At 45.8% G+C, this 17,485-nt stretch overlaps 1 protein-coding gene across 1 annotated transcript in view; it reads left to right on the plus strand.

Moving 5' to 3' along the window:
• LOC115328567 overlaps nt 1–17,485 on the plus strand; it is an 89,133-nt gene that overhangs the window by 68,664 nt on the left and 2,984 nt on the right. Inside the window, exons 5-7 of the mRNA XM_042288696.1 lie at nt 1,181–1,305; nt 5,591–5,708; nt 7,021–7,160. Coding sequence (XP_042144630.1) covers nt 1,181–1,305; nt 5,591–5,708; nt 7,021–7,160 — 383 coding nt within the window. The remainder of the gene's footprint in view (nt 1–1,180; nt 1,306–5,590; nt 5,709–7,020; nt 7,161–17,485) is intronic.

The following is a 17,485-nucleotide window of genomic DNA, read 5'->3' on the forward strand; positions in this document are numbered from 1 at the left end:
AAGAAAGAATATATTTCTCGTTGTTCCCAAGATTTAGAAGAAAATAAAGTAGACATGTAGCAGCATCTTTAGCTCGAAACTGAAGGAGTAAACAGTCGTAAGCCCAGACTGTGAAGGAGAGGGTGTTGTAGAATACCAAAGTCAAAACAAGTAACTTGATTAGTTCCGAAAGTAATCCGAATTACTTTCACGATTACTACGAAATGAAAGTTATCAAACCACTTCGAGATTACTTGGAAAAGGAATTCCATTACAAGTATTTGATTATGTGTAAAGAGGACCAAACATGTCTTAGCTAGCGCAACATTCTCGTCGTCAAGATGTCAAGATGCTCGGGACAGGACTCACCACACGCTGCCATTTTTAACTTGTCAGCGCCCAAGCTCCCTTTTCCCTTTACGTCCGACCGTAGCCGTCACCACGATCTGTTAATCAAGCCGCTTCAAAAGTGCAACGCCACGAAGCTCACCGTCTTTGTGCCTTTTCTATCACCAACTAAACCAGTCGTGCACAATGATGCATCGCACAATAACCTCCCAGGCTGTTTTTTTTTTTGTGCATGAATGGTTTAACCGGTGATAGGAAGCCTACAAAAAAAGTAAAGAATATACTTGAGACTGCTTACGTGTAAGAATGCAAAAGCATTCGTGCACGCAGCGCATTTCTACAAGTAGCGCGTCACATCCGCGGCTTCCCCCCTCCCCCCCTTTTCCGTGACGATGCATCTGCGCTGCTGCGCTTTTCTTTGTGTTTTATTTCTGAAGCGCGTACGCCTTGAAGTGGAGCGCCCCGCCGACTTCTGTGACGAAGCATCTGCGTTGCTATGCTTTCGGCCAATGGTAATTTAACTGCCGTTTCGCAGCTACGGAAGGTTGCAGACAACGCCGGCTTCGCTCCATAAAACAGTTAATGCTTTCGCAATAAAATAAAAAAAGATCGAGCACAGAGGGATTATAAACTTTTGCGCTGCATGATCGATTCCTCCAAATCGAATCATAGCGGCGGATTAGGTCAGACTCGAAGGGAAAGGGAGTATGGAGGATACTTGTGAGCACTTTGGCACCAGTATTCTCGGTGAATAAGGCGTACCGCCGTTTCAATACAACATAATTGGGTAGATTTTCTTAAATCACCCACATTTACGTAGTTCCTCGCATTTTTCCTATTTTGCTTTTTTCAGATATGGAGAATATGCGTGTTATCTAAAGTCCGTCGAAGGTTGTCCATCTAAAAGTCTTGCCAGGGAGGCGGTGAATGACGTTTACAACACCAATCTTGACCTGAACAACTGCACCCGTTTTGACGGTGAGTACAAATGCCTGATCTCAACATTAAATACTAAAAATACAAGTAATAATTGAAAAAAAAAAAACACTTTAATTCTCTCTTTTGAGGAGAGTTGACAAAGACCAAGTCTGCTGCGGCAGCTTCACGAGTTTCGTGTCGCAAAATAAGATACAGACAATGAGTATAAAAAATGCACGCTAGTTATTTCGCAGTGTTGAAAGACAAGATGCTCTGTCTTCCGCTATAAAATATGAATTGCGTATAAACGGATGACTTTGACACTCTCAAACATTTTAAAATGCGTCGTCTGCACTTCTCAAGTGAACCAAAGAGCTTACTCGAATAAATCAATATAGACCTTAATAAAAACTATATATATTACATAACGTTTATGATATTTATTAATTTATTTATTTCAGGTAAATGGCATCACCAGGGGCATCATTGCAAGGGGGGTGTCTCTAACTTATAATCTGATTCACCTAAAAGCTAAGTTAGCCCGCCCCTTCTGCATTATAATTAAGAAAATATTTGTTCGTGATCACCTAAAATTAACAAATGAGGAAACGAATGGATTCATAAATTCTGCATCTCGGAGCATTCGTGTTTTTAAAACATTTTCTCTATTCATAAGCCGACATCATCAGAAAAATGGGAAAATATATGTTTAATAAAGCTCCGCATTGACTGTCCTGCGAGAAGTGCATTGTTACACAGCGAACACGAGTTGCGGCTGATGGATGCTATGCGAGTCACTAAAGCTACTAATCCTCAAAGAATATTTTAACTTGAAATATTCTTTGGCTAGTGGCTCCGGAATTCGTAAAGTCACATTTCGTGAAGCCATGGCCTGTGACGTCAAATGACTTCATTTTCCCCGCTAGATTTAGCGGCAAAATTGATGTCACGTGACCTCAACACCAGTTAAGTTTCCCCGCCAGGTGTAGAGGACGAAAATGATGTCACACTACTTTACGTCATATCAACTATACAAAAATTCAGTTTCCCCGCTAAATATAAACGAAAAATTGACGTCACTTGACCTACACATGAACTCAGTTTACCCGCTAAATTTAGCGGAAATATTTACTCGTGACCGGCCACAGCCCGTCATTCACCATACTCTGTGTGGGCACAGGCTCAGAGGATCGCTGAACGTTCGTGACTCAAGAACGTTACACGTATCCGACACAATTCCCTAGCGATTTGCCATACAACCTTAACGCGATCGTTTAGGAGGTCGTGTCGTAGGAAATTTGGCGTCGGTGTCGGTATACCGGAAAATCCCGGCATGCACTTGGGAACGCCACGTGTTACGTCACGAGAGTAAAATTTGCCCCCAAAATTTTGCGGGAAAGTTTCTCACTAAATTTGTCGTACAAAATGTCCGCTAAATTTGACGGAGAGATTATTCTGCTAAATTTAGTGGGGTCGATTAAGGTCATGACGTCACAGCCAGGTGTGACGTCACGCCGCATGACCTCGCACGGGAATTTCGAACAATTCGCAACGCTCACGTGTGACGTCACGCGACACGTGACGCTACCGACTAGACTACGCGCACACGCTTGCAGGCCTTGGGAGCGAGCGCGGGTTTATACGATAAAGGCTTTGCCAACGGGGCCCGATTACGGTATCGCGCTTACAAAACACATGCAGAGAAAAAAAGTTTTTTTTTTTTCAACACCCTGGACGGGAAAAGAATGCCATAAGTAAATCTACAACGAACAAGAGAATAAAAAAATAAAGCTATATTTACGGCGCGAAACGAATTTGTATATGGCGCCCGCGGGAGCCGCCGCCGGTCACGTGGTAGACCTGCGCGCCGCCGCCGCTGAACGCCGCTGCACGCTGAGCTTGGCGCGCCGCTGGTTCATGGCCTCGGAGATCCCAAAGCACTCGTGGGATCTTGGAGGCAATGGCTGGTTGAACGCGTTTTACCACGCCGCCGCCGCCGTAGAGGAACAAACAATCCGGCGCGCCGTCGCTGTCAATCTCTGACCGGCGCACAGATCTATCGCGTAGTACTTGCGCTCTCTCGGGAGCTTCTCAATAATCTTAATTCTTTTGTTGCACTTCAAACGAAATTTTAGTACATTGCAGAGACCATAGGAAGCTTCAGAAAGAGTGCAAGCATCACGTGATCACAGCAGCCAGTCACGTGACCATACGGCCACTTTTCCGCGGGCTCCCGTAGATGCCAACTAGAGATTCGTTTCGCGCCGTAAATATAGTTCTAAATCTTTCGTTTTTTTTTCGTTATATATTTGTTTCGGACCCTACTGAACTAACTTAATACTCATGACGTTCATCCTTTGACATTAACAGTAAAAGAAATCAGAGATTGTTTTTTCCTTGGAGAGTGAATTTGCGTAGCTATGACTAAGTAAATATTCCACTCAATGTCCTCATTTTTTTAAGTTGCAGTTATATCCGTTGAGAATGCATTTAGTCGATGAGTATAGTATTTCATAGTCGCGATATATATCTAAGCCTTTTAATGTGTACTTCTTGCTTTTTTACTAAACCGTCTGTTTAAAAGAACTAATCTATCTGCCACACTGGAATGTTATATATTGGAACTTATTATTATATATTGAATTACTGAGCCGTGTCTTTTTATATGTATGTTTGTTGATGAAGTGATAATTTTCCTTTGTCACCTGCCGCTGTTTCCACTTGAGGAGGGGGGTCAGTGACTCGTCAAGCTGCACAAATGCAGCTTTTTGCCTCAGTCCCCTTCCATCATGTACTTGTACTTAATGGAAAAATAACTATTCCTATTCTTATTTTGTGACACCCTTTTCCCGTCCAAGGGGTTTAAGAGAAATGTTTTGTTCTTTTGCATGCATCTTTTAAAGGGGCCCTGCAATCATATTTAAGCGTTCACCTTTTTCGCGGTTTCCACGTCTCTTGGGGTTCGGGCAAGCCGGCGGGCACGGAGAGAGTAACTAAATATCAGTGCGTCATATTTTAAGCGGACGACGCGGAAACCTCCTCCACCGACGAGGGCGACCCGCGGTACCGAAAGCGCGCAAAATGTGACGTCTTTGGTCCTGGGCTTACTACTGGTCAGAGCCGCTAAAAGCTTCTTCGTAGTCGAAATACGAAATATAAGTGGCGCGAACCGTTTCAATTATTTATAAAAGTAGCTTTTGTTCAGTATTTTAGATCAAAAAAGATACGAATGCAGTTCATAAAGTATGGAAATAAGAAATGACCCGTTGGCATACCCGCCACCAAGCGGTGGAAAAAGCGGCGCATACTAGAAAGGAATAGTTGGATCAAGCGCCGACACGGAAAGGTCCCGGATGTACGCGGCGGCGCTGCGGTCGTATGCCCGCTCAAAGATCCGACCGGTTCCGAGAGTTCTCAAGGCTCTCGGCGCGGGCTTGGCTGGCGATTTAGCCCTTTGGCGGTATGGCAGCGCGAAGTGGCTCCCGTTCTGAACTGATTCTCACCCCGTGTTTGCTGTCGTTTATGGCCAATGAAGTGTCATGCAGAATTAGTATTTAATCCCGCAGCAAATGCAGTGAGAGCCGCTCTGGCTGCCCGCCGCATACAGCCTATCCAGAACACGCTTCAATGGCGCCCTCTCGCGTTGTCGACTCGGAGTGCGGCAGCCGTAAGCGCTCGATGAGCTCACTACTTCTCCTCCAGTTCACGGCCACTCTCAAGCTACCAAGGACGTCATGAGGGAGGTTATTTTTTGCTTGTTTTTGTAATTTTAATTTGCCTATAACTTTTAAAATAAAGGGAATTTCGAGAAAAGAAAAGTTTCACTAAGTTACTACGTTCAGTGCGCTCAGGTTCGGTGCAAATTAAAAATTAGTAAAAAAGTCATTGCAGGGCCACTTTAAGCGTCCAATTTATGTTTTTTTTTTTTGTTTTGTTTTTCCCCTAAGAATAGGTAAAGAAACAGATCGATGATCAGAGCGCTAGCATATGCTTTACCCCAAACTTCTCAAATACCTTTTATCTCAACGCGTGGGTCCTGACAACTAAAGAATTGCAGGGCGTGGCGAGTTCCGGGTACCTTGTGATCACTAATCAGCCAATCAAATTGCGGTATTAGCCTGCACCAACACTGAAGAGCCAATCCTTTTAGCAATAGGCGCGAATGTACTGAGCCATGCCCTACGTTTCTTTAGTTGACAGTGACCATAGGCTAAACATGATTCCTCGTGTGGATACGCATGTTTAAAGTAATATTCCACCCACTTCAACCTTAGAGAAGCAATACCGGAAAATATTACTCGTTGAAAATGTCATAATAAGTTCATTTTACTTTTTTTGTTGTAAGGTTCGTCGGGAAAACAACGGTGCGATGCCGAAAGATATTGGGAATGTTTCAAGAGGGCCGAGGACCGTACCGAATTTCCAAAGGCTAGAGAGGAAAAACTGCTCGCTGAAGACTGCAAGTGAGTACAGTTTTTGAAGTTCCACCGCGAAGATGGGAGCATCATCTTGAAGACTGACAGCGCAAAAAAGGAAGCAAAAGATACCTCTACTCTCAGCAATCGGTCAAAAGTATACGCCCGTCTATTTACTCGTAATCGTGCAGCCAATTTGTAGATGAAATATAAAAATCAGCTAATTAAATAATTAAGGGAGAAGTTAATTATTGAAGTTATCAAGCATCTAAATATACCCCTTGCTGTAATATAATTCTTGCGGCTTCTTCTAGATTATTCGTAATCAAGATAAGGAAGATAGTTAACGAAAACTCATTCATGAAAATCAACGCCACTAAGAACATGCAATAGGAAAAGCGATCAGGCTGATACTCAACAAATACAACACACTAAGTTCGCCGTCGGCAACTTCCGACAGGTACACTTGATCAAGCTGAGTGAAGGAGCGCGGGAACACAGAGCGAATATTTTGTTCCTATTGATTGAAGGAAAATTCAACGTTGATATTACAAAATACAAAATATATCATCTTGTCAGGTCGCCTAAATACCCACTCTTGTCATGCTCGTTCACAAATGCATGATTCATTTCGACTAGACACATTCAAGTAGTCATTTTTCCCCGATCCGTTGTTAAATCGAAGAAATTGCCTGTATCGCTAACAAATTAAGACTCTGTTGACTACTTCATTGACGGTATACACTTTCTTTTCAATGTAAACTGTTTAATTTTATTTTGTGTGCTTGCGTGCCTTCGTGTTATTATTGCATTGTAAAGAGGGTGTAAAATTGTTAAATGTCATGAATCATCTTGCCGTTTCTTTCTTTACAATATATTTCATTTATGTGAGGGTGTGAGTATCTATAAATAAATTAATATTCTCATAGAAGAAGTGAACAGCTATCGATATGACTTGAACAAGTGTTTCAAGGAATGACTGGAAAGCACAACTGCTAAAATATTTCTTCTGCACACATCTTGTGGTTTTGACGTATATAAAACCTCCAAAAACCATGACAAAACATATTTCGAATAAAAAAAAAACTATAAATAACACTGTTCATTGTTCCCATTTTAGAACTGTGAATACAGGAACTTTTGCAAGTGCCAGTGTGTGTTTTATTGATTATATGCTTCACTGATGTCGCCTTTTCCAGACCCCAAATTACCCTTTTCAAGATGCCACAGACTGCTTTCTTTAAAGCTGACGTTGTATTTGGGTGTGCGAGAAATCGTAACTTTGTCATCGCGCACGTCAGAACGTAAAGAAGTTACACTTGTTCATATGTGCTGTTACTAATTTGACTGATGTTTTCAGGGTTTTGGAGTCCGTCGATTCTTGCACAAAATACATGGAGAATGGAGGATGCTCGGACGAACTAAAGCAAAAGCTCCAATATCTGAAAAGTGATTTTGCTTCACTCCGTTCCCTCTTGTGCGACCCAAACCTTCATACAAGTGAGATCATCTTACTCAAACTGTATTAGGGTCCGTACGTTCCGTTTCGATATCAGCCCTTGGTTAGCACGCGTGCACAACTGTTACAGGGTGATTTCAGATAAGATCGACCAAAGGGTGGCTGGTCGACATTTTTAAATCAACTGATGTTTTTATATGACATTGTCTAGTGTCTGGTATAAACGAATCCACACTTAGTTTTGACCAGAAAAAAAATTTGGAGACAAGAAAAATCGTAAGGCAGGGAGAGGTGGACAGTTGCAATAACGCGCACTGATGGAGGGGGCAAGTTTGAAAGTGAATAATTAAAACAATAAAATTAGGAGAATTTTAAAACTTTTTACAAACGAACTATGGGTACAACTTGCTTGTAATATAAAGTAATAATATTTATTAAAAATTTATTTAGTTTTCTAAAAATTGCCAAACATGCCTGCTCGAACGACAAATGGCAAACTTTGGAAATCTGTATCTCATGAAATAATTTAATCATTATTACATAACTTGCAGAAATTATTTTACTAATATATGGCTATTATTGAAAAAATAAATAAGGTATCTGAGTGACACAATAGTTACAATATATTTAGGCAAACATGGGAAAAAAATCAAACAAAGAAAAATTCCAATGCGAATAAAAAAAAAACACCACCCTCGATTTTTTTTTAAATTTGGGTAACCTGTTATACTCTATTTCGGCATTCATTTCCATTAAAAACATGTTGCATCATTTTATTGAGAAAGAAGATACAACTCCCCAAAGTAGGGTCCTTTTTCAAAGCCTACACTTAGCAGTGTCCTATACAAGAAGTGACTCTGAGTTCCAGTTTCATGAAACTTGCACAAATCTTTTATATAAATTTATTCAGATGAGGTCATTGATAAAAAGAGCGATCGGTCACACAGTAAAAGGGAGGAGAAACTATATACAGCATTTTACATAAGCGTACAAAGTGGTATCATATTAGAGACTAATGATTTGAGAAAAGATGATGCAGTGTGAAGTTGTACCTTCCGGTATATTTTACATCTAGAGTAAAATAAATAACTTTACTTCGACACACAAAAACAAAGATATAATAGTAAGATATTTAGGTTCGCTGTGTATTTACGATTACAAACAATTTCAGGTGACGGATGCCATAGTGCCTAACTGGAGCAGCTTCGATGCTCTCGGTGTATGAATGAATCGTGGCAAGCCGATATATTTTATCCTGCTCGAGGATAACATTTTGGGATTTTTTTTATAGTGATCAGATAAAAGTTATTAGTAACCACCAACAAAAACAGTAGGTTAAATACCCCGTGAAGAAAAATGTGATAAATAAGATGTCCCTGCATTCAAAATGAGCAGTCCTTGGGAAATCAAATTCGGCACTTTACGCTAAGGTTTTCCTTGCTGTACCCATTTAATAAAGTTGCTTCCAAGCAGATCCGACTGTCCGTGCTACATATACGTCACAGGTCCCTTCTGTTGATGACTTGCTGAGCCGCCACGCGTGCCAAGACTGAATGCCAGGGAAGGCGCGCACCGTCAGCCACTCTTTTTTTTTTTTGTTCACGATACCGAACAACCTCATTTTCGTCCAGATATACAAGATGCACGCCTTTCAGTTTCTTTGATAGAACGCTCACCATTGTCCTGGCCGTCTGAATTGCGCTTACTGAACGTTCTCTCAGGTTGTTCAGCGTGGCCTGGTGCTTCACGAGTCCGCCAACTCCGTCGCATGCATTTTCCCATGTTCAGATGCAAAAAATAACCACTGGACTTGTGGGCAATCATTCTGTGCAAACTGGTGAAGCTGGTAGCGATTCTTAAAATGACTGGTGGCCCCGTCACTTACGTGCGTCACGTGCGAGTATACCGCAACGTTGTCTTCAACCCACTCCTTCACTTTTTCTAGAGCCAAGCAAGCGTGAGCGGCGTCGTGACACAGGTCCTCACTGATGATGGCAAAGCTGTTTGTAGATTTTCTTGTCGTCACTACACATGTAAATATCGAAACTTGTTTTTTTTTTCTTCCAGTGATATGCTTGCACTTCGTCAGGAAGCACGATGGTCCAGTTTTCAGCAAAGTCAAAATGAAAGACAATGCTCCCGCGTTGCATGCACTGTTTTTCATCGTAGATCGCTTTACCTTGCGTTTGCCGGATATGGTTGTGAAGTACCCAACTTCCAACCGTCACTTGGATGACTTTTAGGAAAGTCTCAGGTTCCAAAGTTTTTTTCACAAGGTCGCCGGACTCCCATGTTGCAAGCACAATCTCTTCATCCTCCGGGATATCAAGTTCCTGGAGTGTAAGAAACTGGCCTTTTGGGCAGTGATCACAGTCTCCTTGAAGGCACAGTTCTGTTGCTGGGTCGCACAGAAATGCCGAGTTCATTTCACCAGTGTTGAATGTTGAGCCTTGTGGGAACCATTGGGTTCCCTCTATCCCTATCCAGGCCTAGCTTCAAGCAGGCCGTGGGAGCCGTCGTCACCAATGGCGTCGGCCTCCCGGATACAAGGAACCACGAGGCCGAATTCCCCGAAGGGGCCGGCTCTCCCTTGCCCATTTTGGGTGAATGCGCCATCGGCACACCCTTGAGAGTTATAATGGACGCGACTGCTAGTGGCCTCCCCGGGCGCGTCCATTCTCCGAGGCTACATAAGCTGGCCCCGAAGGTGGGCCAGGGGCTCTCGTCGGCGGAGGCCCTGGCTCTACGGAGCTCGGTTTTTCTTTGTGGGCCTCCGACTTCCCGTGATTCTGTCTAATGCGGCAGCGCGGGAAACCGACCGGGTGATACTGGCAATTAAGCCAGCGCCCAGACTTTTGATTGTCTAAGAGCGAAGCGTGCTGACATTGCAGTCAATAAACACGTCTTTATCCGGACCCAACGAACCCTCTGTGTTGCTAAGTGGTACCCCTCACCAAAAGGGCGAATCCCACATCTGGCGCCCAACGTGGGGCTTTCCATGGACTGCAAAGACAGCAGCATCCATTTCTTTTCGCTAAGATAGCGAACCAGGTCAATTTCCGGCCTTGGACTTTGTGGACGGAGGGAGAGGCGAACGCTCGACACCCGACGCCACTCAACGGCTTAGTGGCCACGTCAGCCACACAAAGGCACAATGAACAAGTGTCTCGGCCGAACGCCTTCCCAAACGGAGGTGACTCAACGCCCGGAATACGTTCGAGGCATTCCCTTTCGGGACGACGCCAGCCTACTTCGCTGGGAAGAGCGCACCTGCGCTTTTCGAGGTCAACCCCGTTCCCGAACAAAGCACGGTGACGCAACACGAAGCAAGTGCAGCTTTTTGGCTTCGAGACGGCTCGCAGGGCCCACCCAGAGTGGACACCCCGTCAGCGCACAAACTAAAAGCGTATCTCGGAGCGAGAAAATGCGCTGTGACTGCAACACCGGTCCCAGTCTAGCGAGGTTGCGGAGACCGCCGATGGTGCCCTTCGTCGCCGCGTCGACGGACCAGTAGCCATCAGGTTGACCAAGCGACCCCGGAACAAAGGCCCCTCGGGAAAACTGAGTGAGTCAAAATGATTTCCTTTTTACTCCGTCTTTCCTTCCCGCTATCAAGGGACAGAGGACTGGCGTGAGCATGGTTTTCGGCTACTAGAATTGAGTATGTTCCGTTTACCCGCGATCGACTCCGGCCAAAAGTCAGTGAGCGTCGCACGCAACAATAACGTTAGGAACCTTTCAGGGTCACCTATCGAGTTGCGACCCCGTAAAAGCGACGTGAAACGTGAAAACGCCGCGGGGTCCGGGAGCAGTTCAATCGTGCTACCGGGCAGTGCAACAGGTTGAGCAGCGTCCCGGGATGATTGCGTGTCCGATTAAGGTGACCGCCATGCGGTCACTGGACGAGATTGTGAGCCACGGCACTCGAGGTGTTCGTTGGGAGGCGACGGTAGCACGGATGAGTTTTTGATGCTCAGCAGAACGATCCGGGGTGTAAATATGTGAATAGTTGTAAATACTTTCGCGGACTCTGCGGAGTCGGGCGGTGCGTCCGCCGGGCGGTACGCTCGCCACTAACGTCGCTAAGCAACTCGTATTGTTGCAGACGGGCTTTGGCAGCCGGGCAGCGTACTTGCCGGATCGAGCAACTCGTGTTGTTGCCGATCGGTGCCGTAAATAGTCTTGTATTGCTATTGGCATGGGGGTTCTTTTTTTATATGGGATCGGTTTCTGTTCTTGCTGATGCGGATAAACTCGTGCTACGGCGCTTGGCCTCTACGAACATTGCAGTTCACGGTGGCTGTCCTGCGCGGCTGGGAGGTGCATTCGGTGCTCTCCTTTGTTCGCGTTGGCCAGGGCAGCACGCGGCTCCAAGACTTTTCGAAGTTAGGTCGCTGTGCTATACCTGGCCACAGGCATTTGTGTTTTAGTCTCAGGTAAAAGCTAACATGTTTGAAAAATAACAATGTTGGCGAGCCTGCCCGATTGCAGCCCTGCATCGTTTCAATATCACAAGAAAGGACAGGGTGGTGCATTTGATACTTCATTGCGCCCGCAAATCGAAGCGATTAGGCATCGTTAGCAAAAGAAGCTACAAAGAACTTTGCCTAGTCGATCAGTCACCTACAAATCTATTGTCCGGGGTGACGCGAGTCAGCTTGGTATGTGGACATCCGTGTTCACATTAAGCGGAGTCGTGGAACTATTTTCACAATAACTTCGCGAGCCGAGCCAGTGCGACGCACGTGACTCACGGCAGAAAAGACATCTTTGTTTCTGCCTCTTTTTATCTCTGGGGCCCTGTGCACCCAGAGATTGGTCGAGTGTCCTCAGTTGGACGGCTCCACCTTGCTCGGAATTTCCGAAGCTTCCTTCTTGGGGAACGAAACGGGAGAGGGGGGCAGAGCGCAGGCGGCATTCCAGTTCCCGGCGGTTCCTGGGTCATGGTTCCACACCGAAGCGGCATTGACGCCAGGGAGCGTCATCGTCGCCGTCGCCGGCCTGCCTGTCCAGATCCGGCTCCTCGGCTGCTGGCCAAGATGGCGGCAGCCACCCTCCCCCTGCCTGGACTCTTCTCCAGGCCAGCAACACGTGGCATCTCGTCGCAGACCCAAGCTGTGGCCCCGTGCCGACAGCAAGCAGCTCGCATCCCGTCACGGACCCGGTGACAGTGCCCGTGCCACATGGTGCGTCCCCAAGGAGAGACGCCCAGCCGCCGTACTTTCCGCGGTTCCGCGAACATTTCATCGGGGAGTGACCGGGCTGTTCCTTTCTGCCCCCGGCCAGGCCCCTACTTGGACCCTTCAACGCTGCTCCGGTAAGCCTGCCACGAAGCGTGGGCTGAAGAGTTCGACGGCACCCGGGCTTCACTAGCAAGCAGCGGGCTAGAGTTTTCAGCATGTACCGCGCTGATCGTTTTTTTATTTCTTTGTTTTTCTTCGCGGCATGCTCCTTCGCTCTAGCGTTTCGTTTTTTTATTTTGTTTTTGAGAGCCGGTAGGCCATTTTATTTTTAGGCCTACCTTAGCCTTGAGAAGGGGGGAGTGTGGGAACCATTGGGTTCCCTCTATCCCTATCCAGGCCTAGCTTCAAGCAGGCCGTGGGAGCCGTCGTCACCAATGGCGTCGGCCTCCCGGATACAAGGAACCACGAGGCCGAATTCCCCGAAGGGGCCGGCTCTCCCTTGCCCATTTTGAGTGAATGCGCCATCGGCACACCCTTGAGAGTTATAATGGACGCGACTGCTAGTGGCCTCCCCGGGCGCGTCCATTCTCCGAGGCTACATAAGCTGGCCCCGAAGGTGGGCCAGGGGCTCTCGTCGGCGGAGGCCCTGGCTCTACGGAGCTCGGTTTTTCTTTGTGGGCCTCCGACTTCCCGTGATTCTGTCTAATGCGGCAGCGCGGGAAACCGACCGGGTGATACTGGCAATTAAGCCAGCGCCCAGACTTTTGATTGTCTAAGAGCGAAGCGTGCTGACATTGCAGTCAATAAACACGTCTTTATCCGGACCCAACGAACCCTCTGTGTTGCTAAGTGGTACCCCTCACCAAAAGGGCGAATCCCACAGCCTGTAACGTTCTCTAGAGCGGCAATACAAAGATAATAATTGGCGCAGCGCACACAAACGCACACTTCCTGGTGTGGAATACATTGGACCCATCTAGGGCGCAACGAATAAAATTTCGTTAGCCCAACGCCGGAATCGGGATGCTTGTCTTTGTATATACGGAAGGCCTCTCGTATTGAGCGTGTCATGAAGCGCTTTGGCACGAACGTTTTCTCTACGTTGAGCATGACAGGGATGACGTCCTTCTGGTTGGGACTTTGGCGCGAACATTGTAGCTCGTCTTTCGTGAAGTACTCTAGGGCAGCAGACAGGTTCTCAGGGCTCACCTTGCACCTCGTGTAAGGATCCGGCTCATACCACACGCCATGCTTTTCCTTGAGTTTTCGGGATTTACTGATGAGGTACATTGAGGCCTGTGGAATCATCTTTTGAACCTCATTCTTCGTCAGTGTTGACGGCAGGAGTGTAAGCAGTTGACAACGTTCCCGGAGAGAGGTGGCGGTTTCAAAGGCCTGCCGAAAGTTGTCCACCCACTCAGTGCATGTGGAGCATGTTGGTTCGGACGACCCCGATGGTGCGTCCCTGTCGTACGCAATACGTAGCCTTGAGCGTATATTCTTGACAGCAACCTGCTCCAGTTCTGTCTGCTTTCTCTTGACATAGGCAGGCCTGTCCCGACTTCTTACGACGCTTGGTTGTCTCAGCGGCGCCACATCTGTAGGTAGTATGCTGCGATTTAGATCTTCAATTGCTTCTTCAGCTGGCACAAATATGTCAGGGCACTGCTCTGAGCTTCGCATCGAGATCTCCTTAGTGATGTGCATGAAGCAATGGTAGCACAGGTAGTCCGTCGCACTCACTTTGGTGGAACAGTCAGGCGGAAGAATTTGCTTCAACGAGTTTAGGTCCAACTCGCCAACACTTCGAAAATTCCGCTGCTTTGGTATAGTCTTTTTGTGTTTGCAAAAGTAATCTGCACAAAACACTCCTTCGGAGCTCCAGGACGTCTTCATAATGAATACATAAATAATAGAAATTAAACCCCAACTGATGGCATATAATTGCCAAGTGAAAGAACTACTGGGTGCACAAGTGACAAGTCCGAGGCTGAGGAGCTCACTCACTGCAAACGTACATTTGAAAAGAGAGGTCACAACTGAGGCTGTCGGCAAAGCTTGATCCACGTCAAAGGAAGAAAGAGGGAAAGTCCCCAGACAAAAAATTGTGGTCAGCGGCCTTCGAAAAAGACTTTCCGGAATCGCACTGTCGTCCCTCCACGCGCTGATATGAAAGCACCCGAGCTTCTACCACGTGGTTCATGACACAGCCTGAGCCATGTCGGCGACCGGTTCGCGAGGGGTTGGCGGTGGGGTTACGTTGATGGTCACTCGGATTAGCCCTTGCTGTATTGAGCTACCGCCTGCAGTGCCTTATCGCCGGCTCGTGTCAACAACGAGAACACACACACCCTGTCTACACCAAAACTACAAGCGTTCACCGCACACGCGTCGCCGCCGCTTTTAAGCTTTTGTGAAATGGCTTTCTTTTGCCGCGGAGAACCGCCTTATCTTTACTACGCGCCTGAAATCCTTCCAGGCGGGCGTACACAATATCAAGCGTTTCGAGAAATGCCCGTGGAGTAGAACTATGGGAAAATTCGGAGCCCGCGATGTCGATATCGTCGCCGTTGTGTTAGTACGCCGTCGCGTACTGCAGTCCCCCGTTGGGGGAGGGGGGGGGGGGGGCGGTCTTACTACGATAACATGGCGACAGCGTTTACACTCTATGTATTTACGCGAGGCTCGAGTATTTGGGGATAATGCTGCCGGTTGGTGTGCCCCTTTGTGCCTGATATTATCGCCCGTGACGCCAGCGAGTGAGATGGCGACAGGCATGACTGCTCAGTAAACAGGCGTCGGCGGCCATGTTTTGCTGGTTGAAGCGAACCCCCTTGTCCTTGACAGCGTGCGGGGAAATGCGAAAAAAAGATTGTATCGGCCGTTTTGCCAGAATTAGCGACGAGTGTCGTCTGCGGTTTCCGGCAACTATTTTGCCATAATCGTGAGCTTAGCGAGGTAATGAGTTTTGCTAGCCACAAAACACTACCACGCAGAAAGGGAATGCTTGAACATGTTTTTGTTCTGGATATATATCAGGGATATATATGAGAGAGAGAGAGAGAGAGATGAAGGTAGAGCGGAAGAGGGAATAGCATATAGTGTCGCAGGAGAATAAAGTAAACAAAGTTCCTAGTGGCCGATGGCTGCATGATCTTTTCTCGGATCACTAGTCCGTAATATGATACCTCTTTGTACACAGTAGTTTCTCCTTAATTTAAGTGTGTGAACGATTTCTTTAGTTATCATTGGCCTCATCTGAATAAAAATATATAAAAGATGTGTGTTGGTTTCATGAAACTGGAACTCAGAGTCAGTTCTTGTATAAAACACTGCTAAGTGTAGGCTTTGAAAAAGGACCCTACTTTGGGGAGTTGTATCTTCTTTCTCAATAAAATGATGCAACATATTTTTAATGGAAATGAATGCCGAAATAGAGAGTAACAGGTTACCTAAACTTAAAAAAAATCGAGGGTGGTGTTTTTTTTTTAATTCGCATCGGAATTTTTCTTTGTTTGATTTTTTTTCCATGTTTGACTAAATATATCCTAACTATTGTATCACACGGATACCTTAGTTATTTTTTAAATATTATCTATATATTAGTAGAATAATATCCGCAAATTATATCATAGTGATTAAATTATTTCATGAGATACAGACCTCCAAAGTTTGCCATTTGTCGTTCGAGCAGGCATGTTTGTCAATTTTTGGAAAAATAAATAAATTTTAAATAAATATGATTACTTTATATTACAAGCAAGCTATACCCATAGTTTGCGCCTAAAACGTATTAGAGTTCTCCTAATATTATCGCTTTAGTTATTCACTCTCAAACGGGCCCCCTCCATCAGTGCGCGTTAATGCAACTGTCCACCACCTCATGCCTTACGATTTTTCCTGTCCCCAAGAATTTTTTCTAGTCAAAACTAAGTTTGGATTCGTTCATACCAGACACTAGACAATAACATATAAAAACATGAGTTGATTTGAAAATGTCGACGAGCCATCCTTTGGTCGATCTTATCTGAAATCACCCTACAATTAAATCTTTGCGATTATAGCAAGCTGCGTTATTACGGTTCGATATCAGTCCGAAACGTGAATTTTCGTCGGTTATTTGATTGGTTCCACCAGGTGTTAGCATCGAATGCGGTCGGACCTAGAGCGAAACGAAGTGTAGAATAATTAATACCTGTGGAAAGCCTGCTCTACTTCCATGCAACGTCATTGCACCCGGATGGCGCCGACTTCGCAATTGGGCCCGAGCCTGACGTCGAGTGTCCTTCGACGCGTTGATTGGATACGAGGCACATCCGAACGCTGGCGCAATGCGCGTATCCAATCAGCGTCTTCGCTTGATCTCACTGCGATGACGCCAAAATGCTTTTGCACAGGTTTTCGATTTCTTCAGGTGTTGTTGGCTTGACCAGAAAAACTGCTGCTGTCTCCAGTCGGTTTACGGCCGCCGCCACGAGATTGTACACATTTATAGAAGCAGACAGCCTAAGAAATTGAGGACATGGCTTCTTATATTACCGCTTTACGCTACGGGATGCCCGAAACCATCGCCCAGCTTTGGCTTTTCTTTTTTTTTTTTGTCACGCGTCAGAGGGTTTAGTACGTTCCGCAATATGCTTTGCATTGATGTCATATTGGGGTCCATTGCGGTAACCTTCCTGCTGACCACGTACATTGCAGCATACACTTTACGCCACCGAATTTGTTGACTTCGGCAAGAACAAGAAGGAATTACCACCAGTATGGTGCAGTGACGTCACGTGCAAGCCACACATAAATACGTGAGCACTGTACGCAGGGATGGGCAGTATTTCAAATACTTTGTGTATTTTGCATTTGTATTTAATTACAAATTGGGTAATGTATTTGACGTGTGTATTTAAATACTAAAACATGGGTATTCTAAATACAATTGTAATTAAATACAATTTTGTGGGCGAAAATACATCCCTCAAGTTTATTGTCAGGACAATTCTTGTTTTTATGCATGTGGTCGTAAGATATAGTCTCCATCCTTTATTCGGCCATGGGGCTTGTTTCTTTTTCTCCTCCGGCTTTATTTTAAAGGCACTGTCCAGAGCAGGAAGAAAACTACGTTCTGCACCGAATGCAGTGTTTCTCAATCAAGCACAAGCGTTTAGTGACTTTGTGATTGCGGTACT

Source organism: Ixodes scapularis, unplaced genomic scaffold (genome assembly GCF_016920785.2).
Source record: "Ixodes scapularis isolate PalLabHiFi unplaced genomic scaffold, ASM1692078v2 PGA_scaffold10__122_contigs__length_95168666, whole genome shotgun sequence".
NCBI classification, from domain to species: Eukaryota; Metazoa; Arthropoda; class Arachnida; order Ixodida; family Ixodidae; genus Ixodes; species Ixodes scapularis.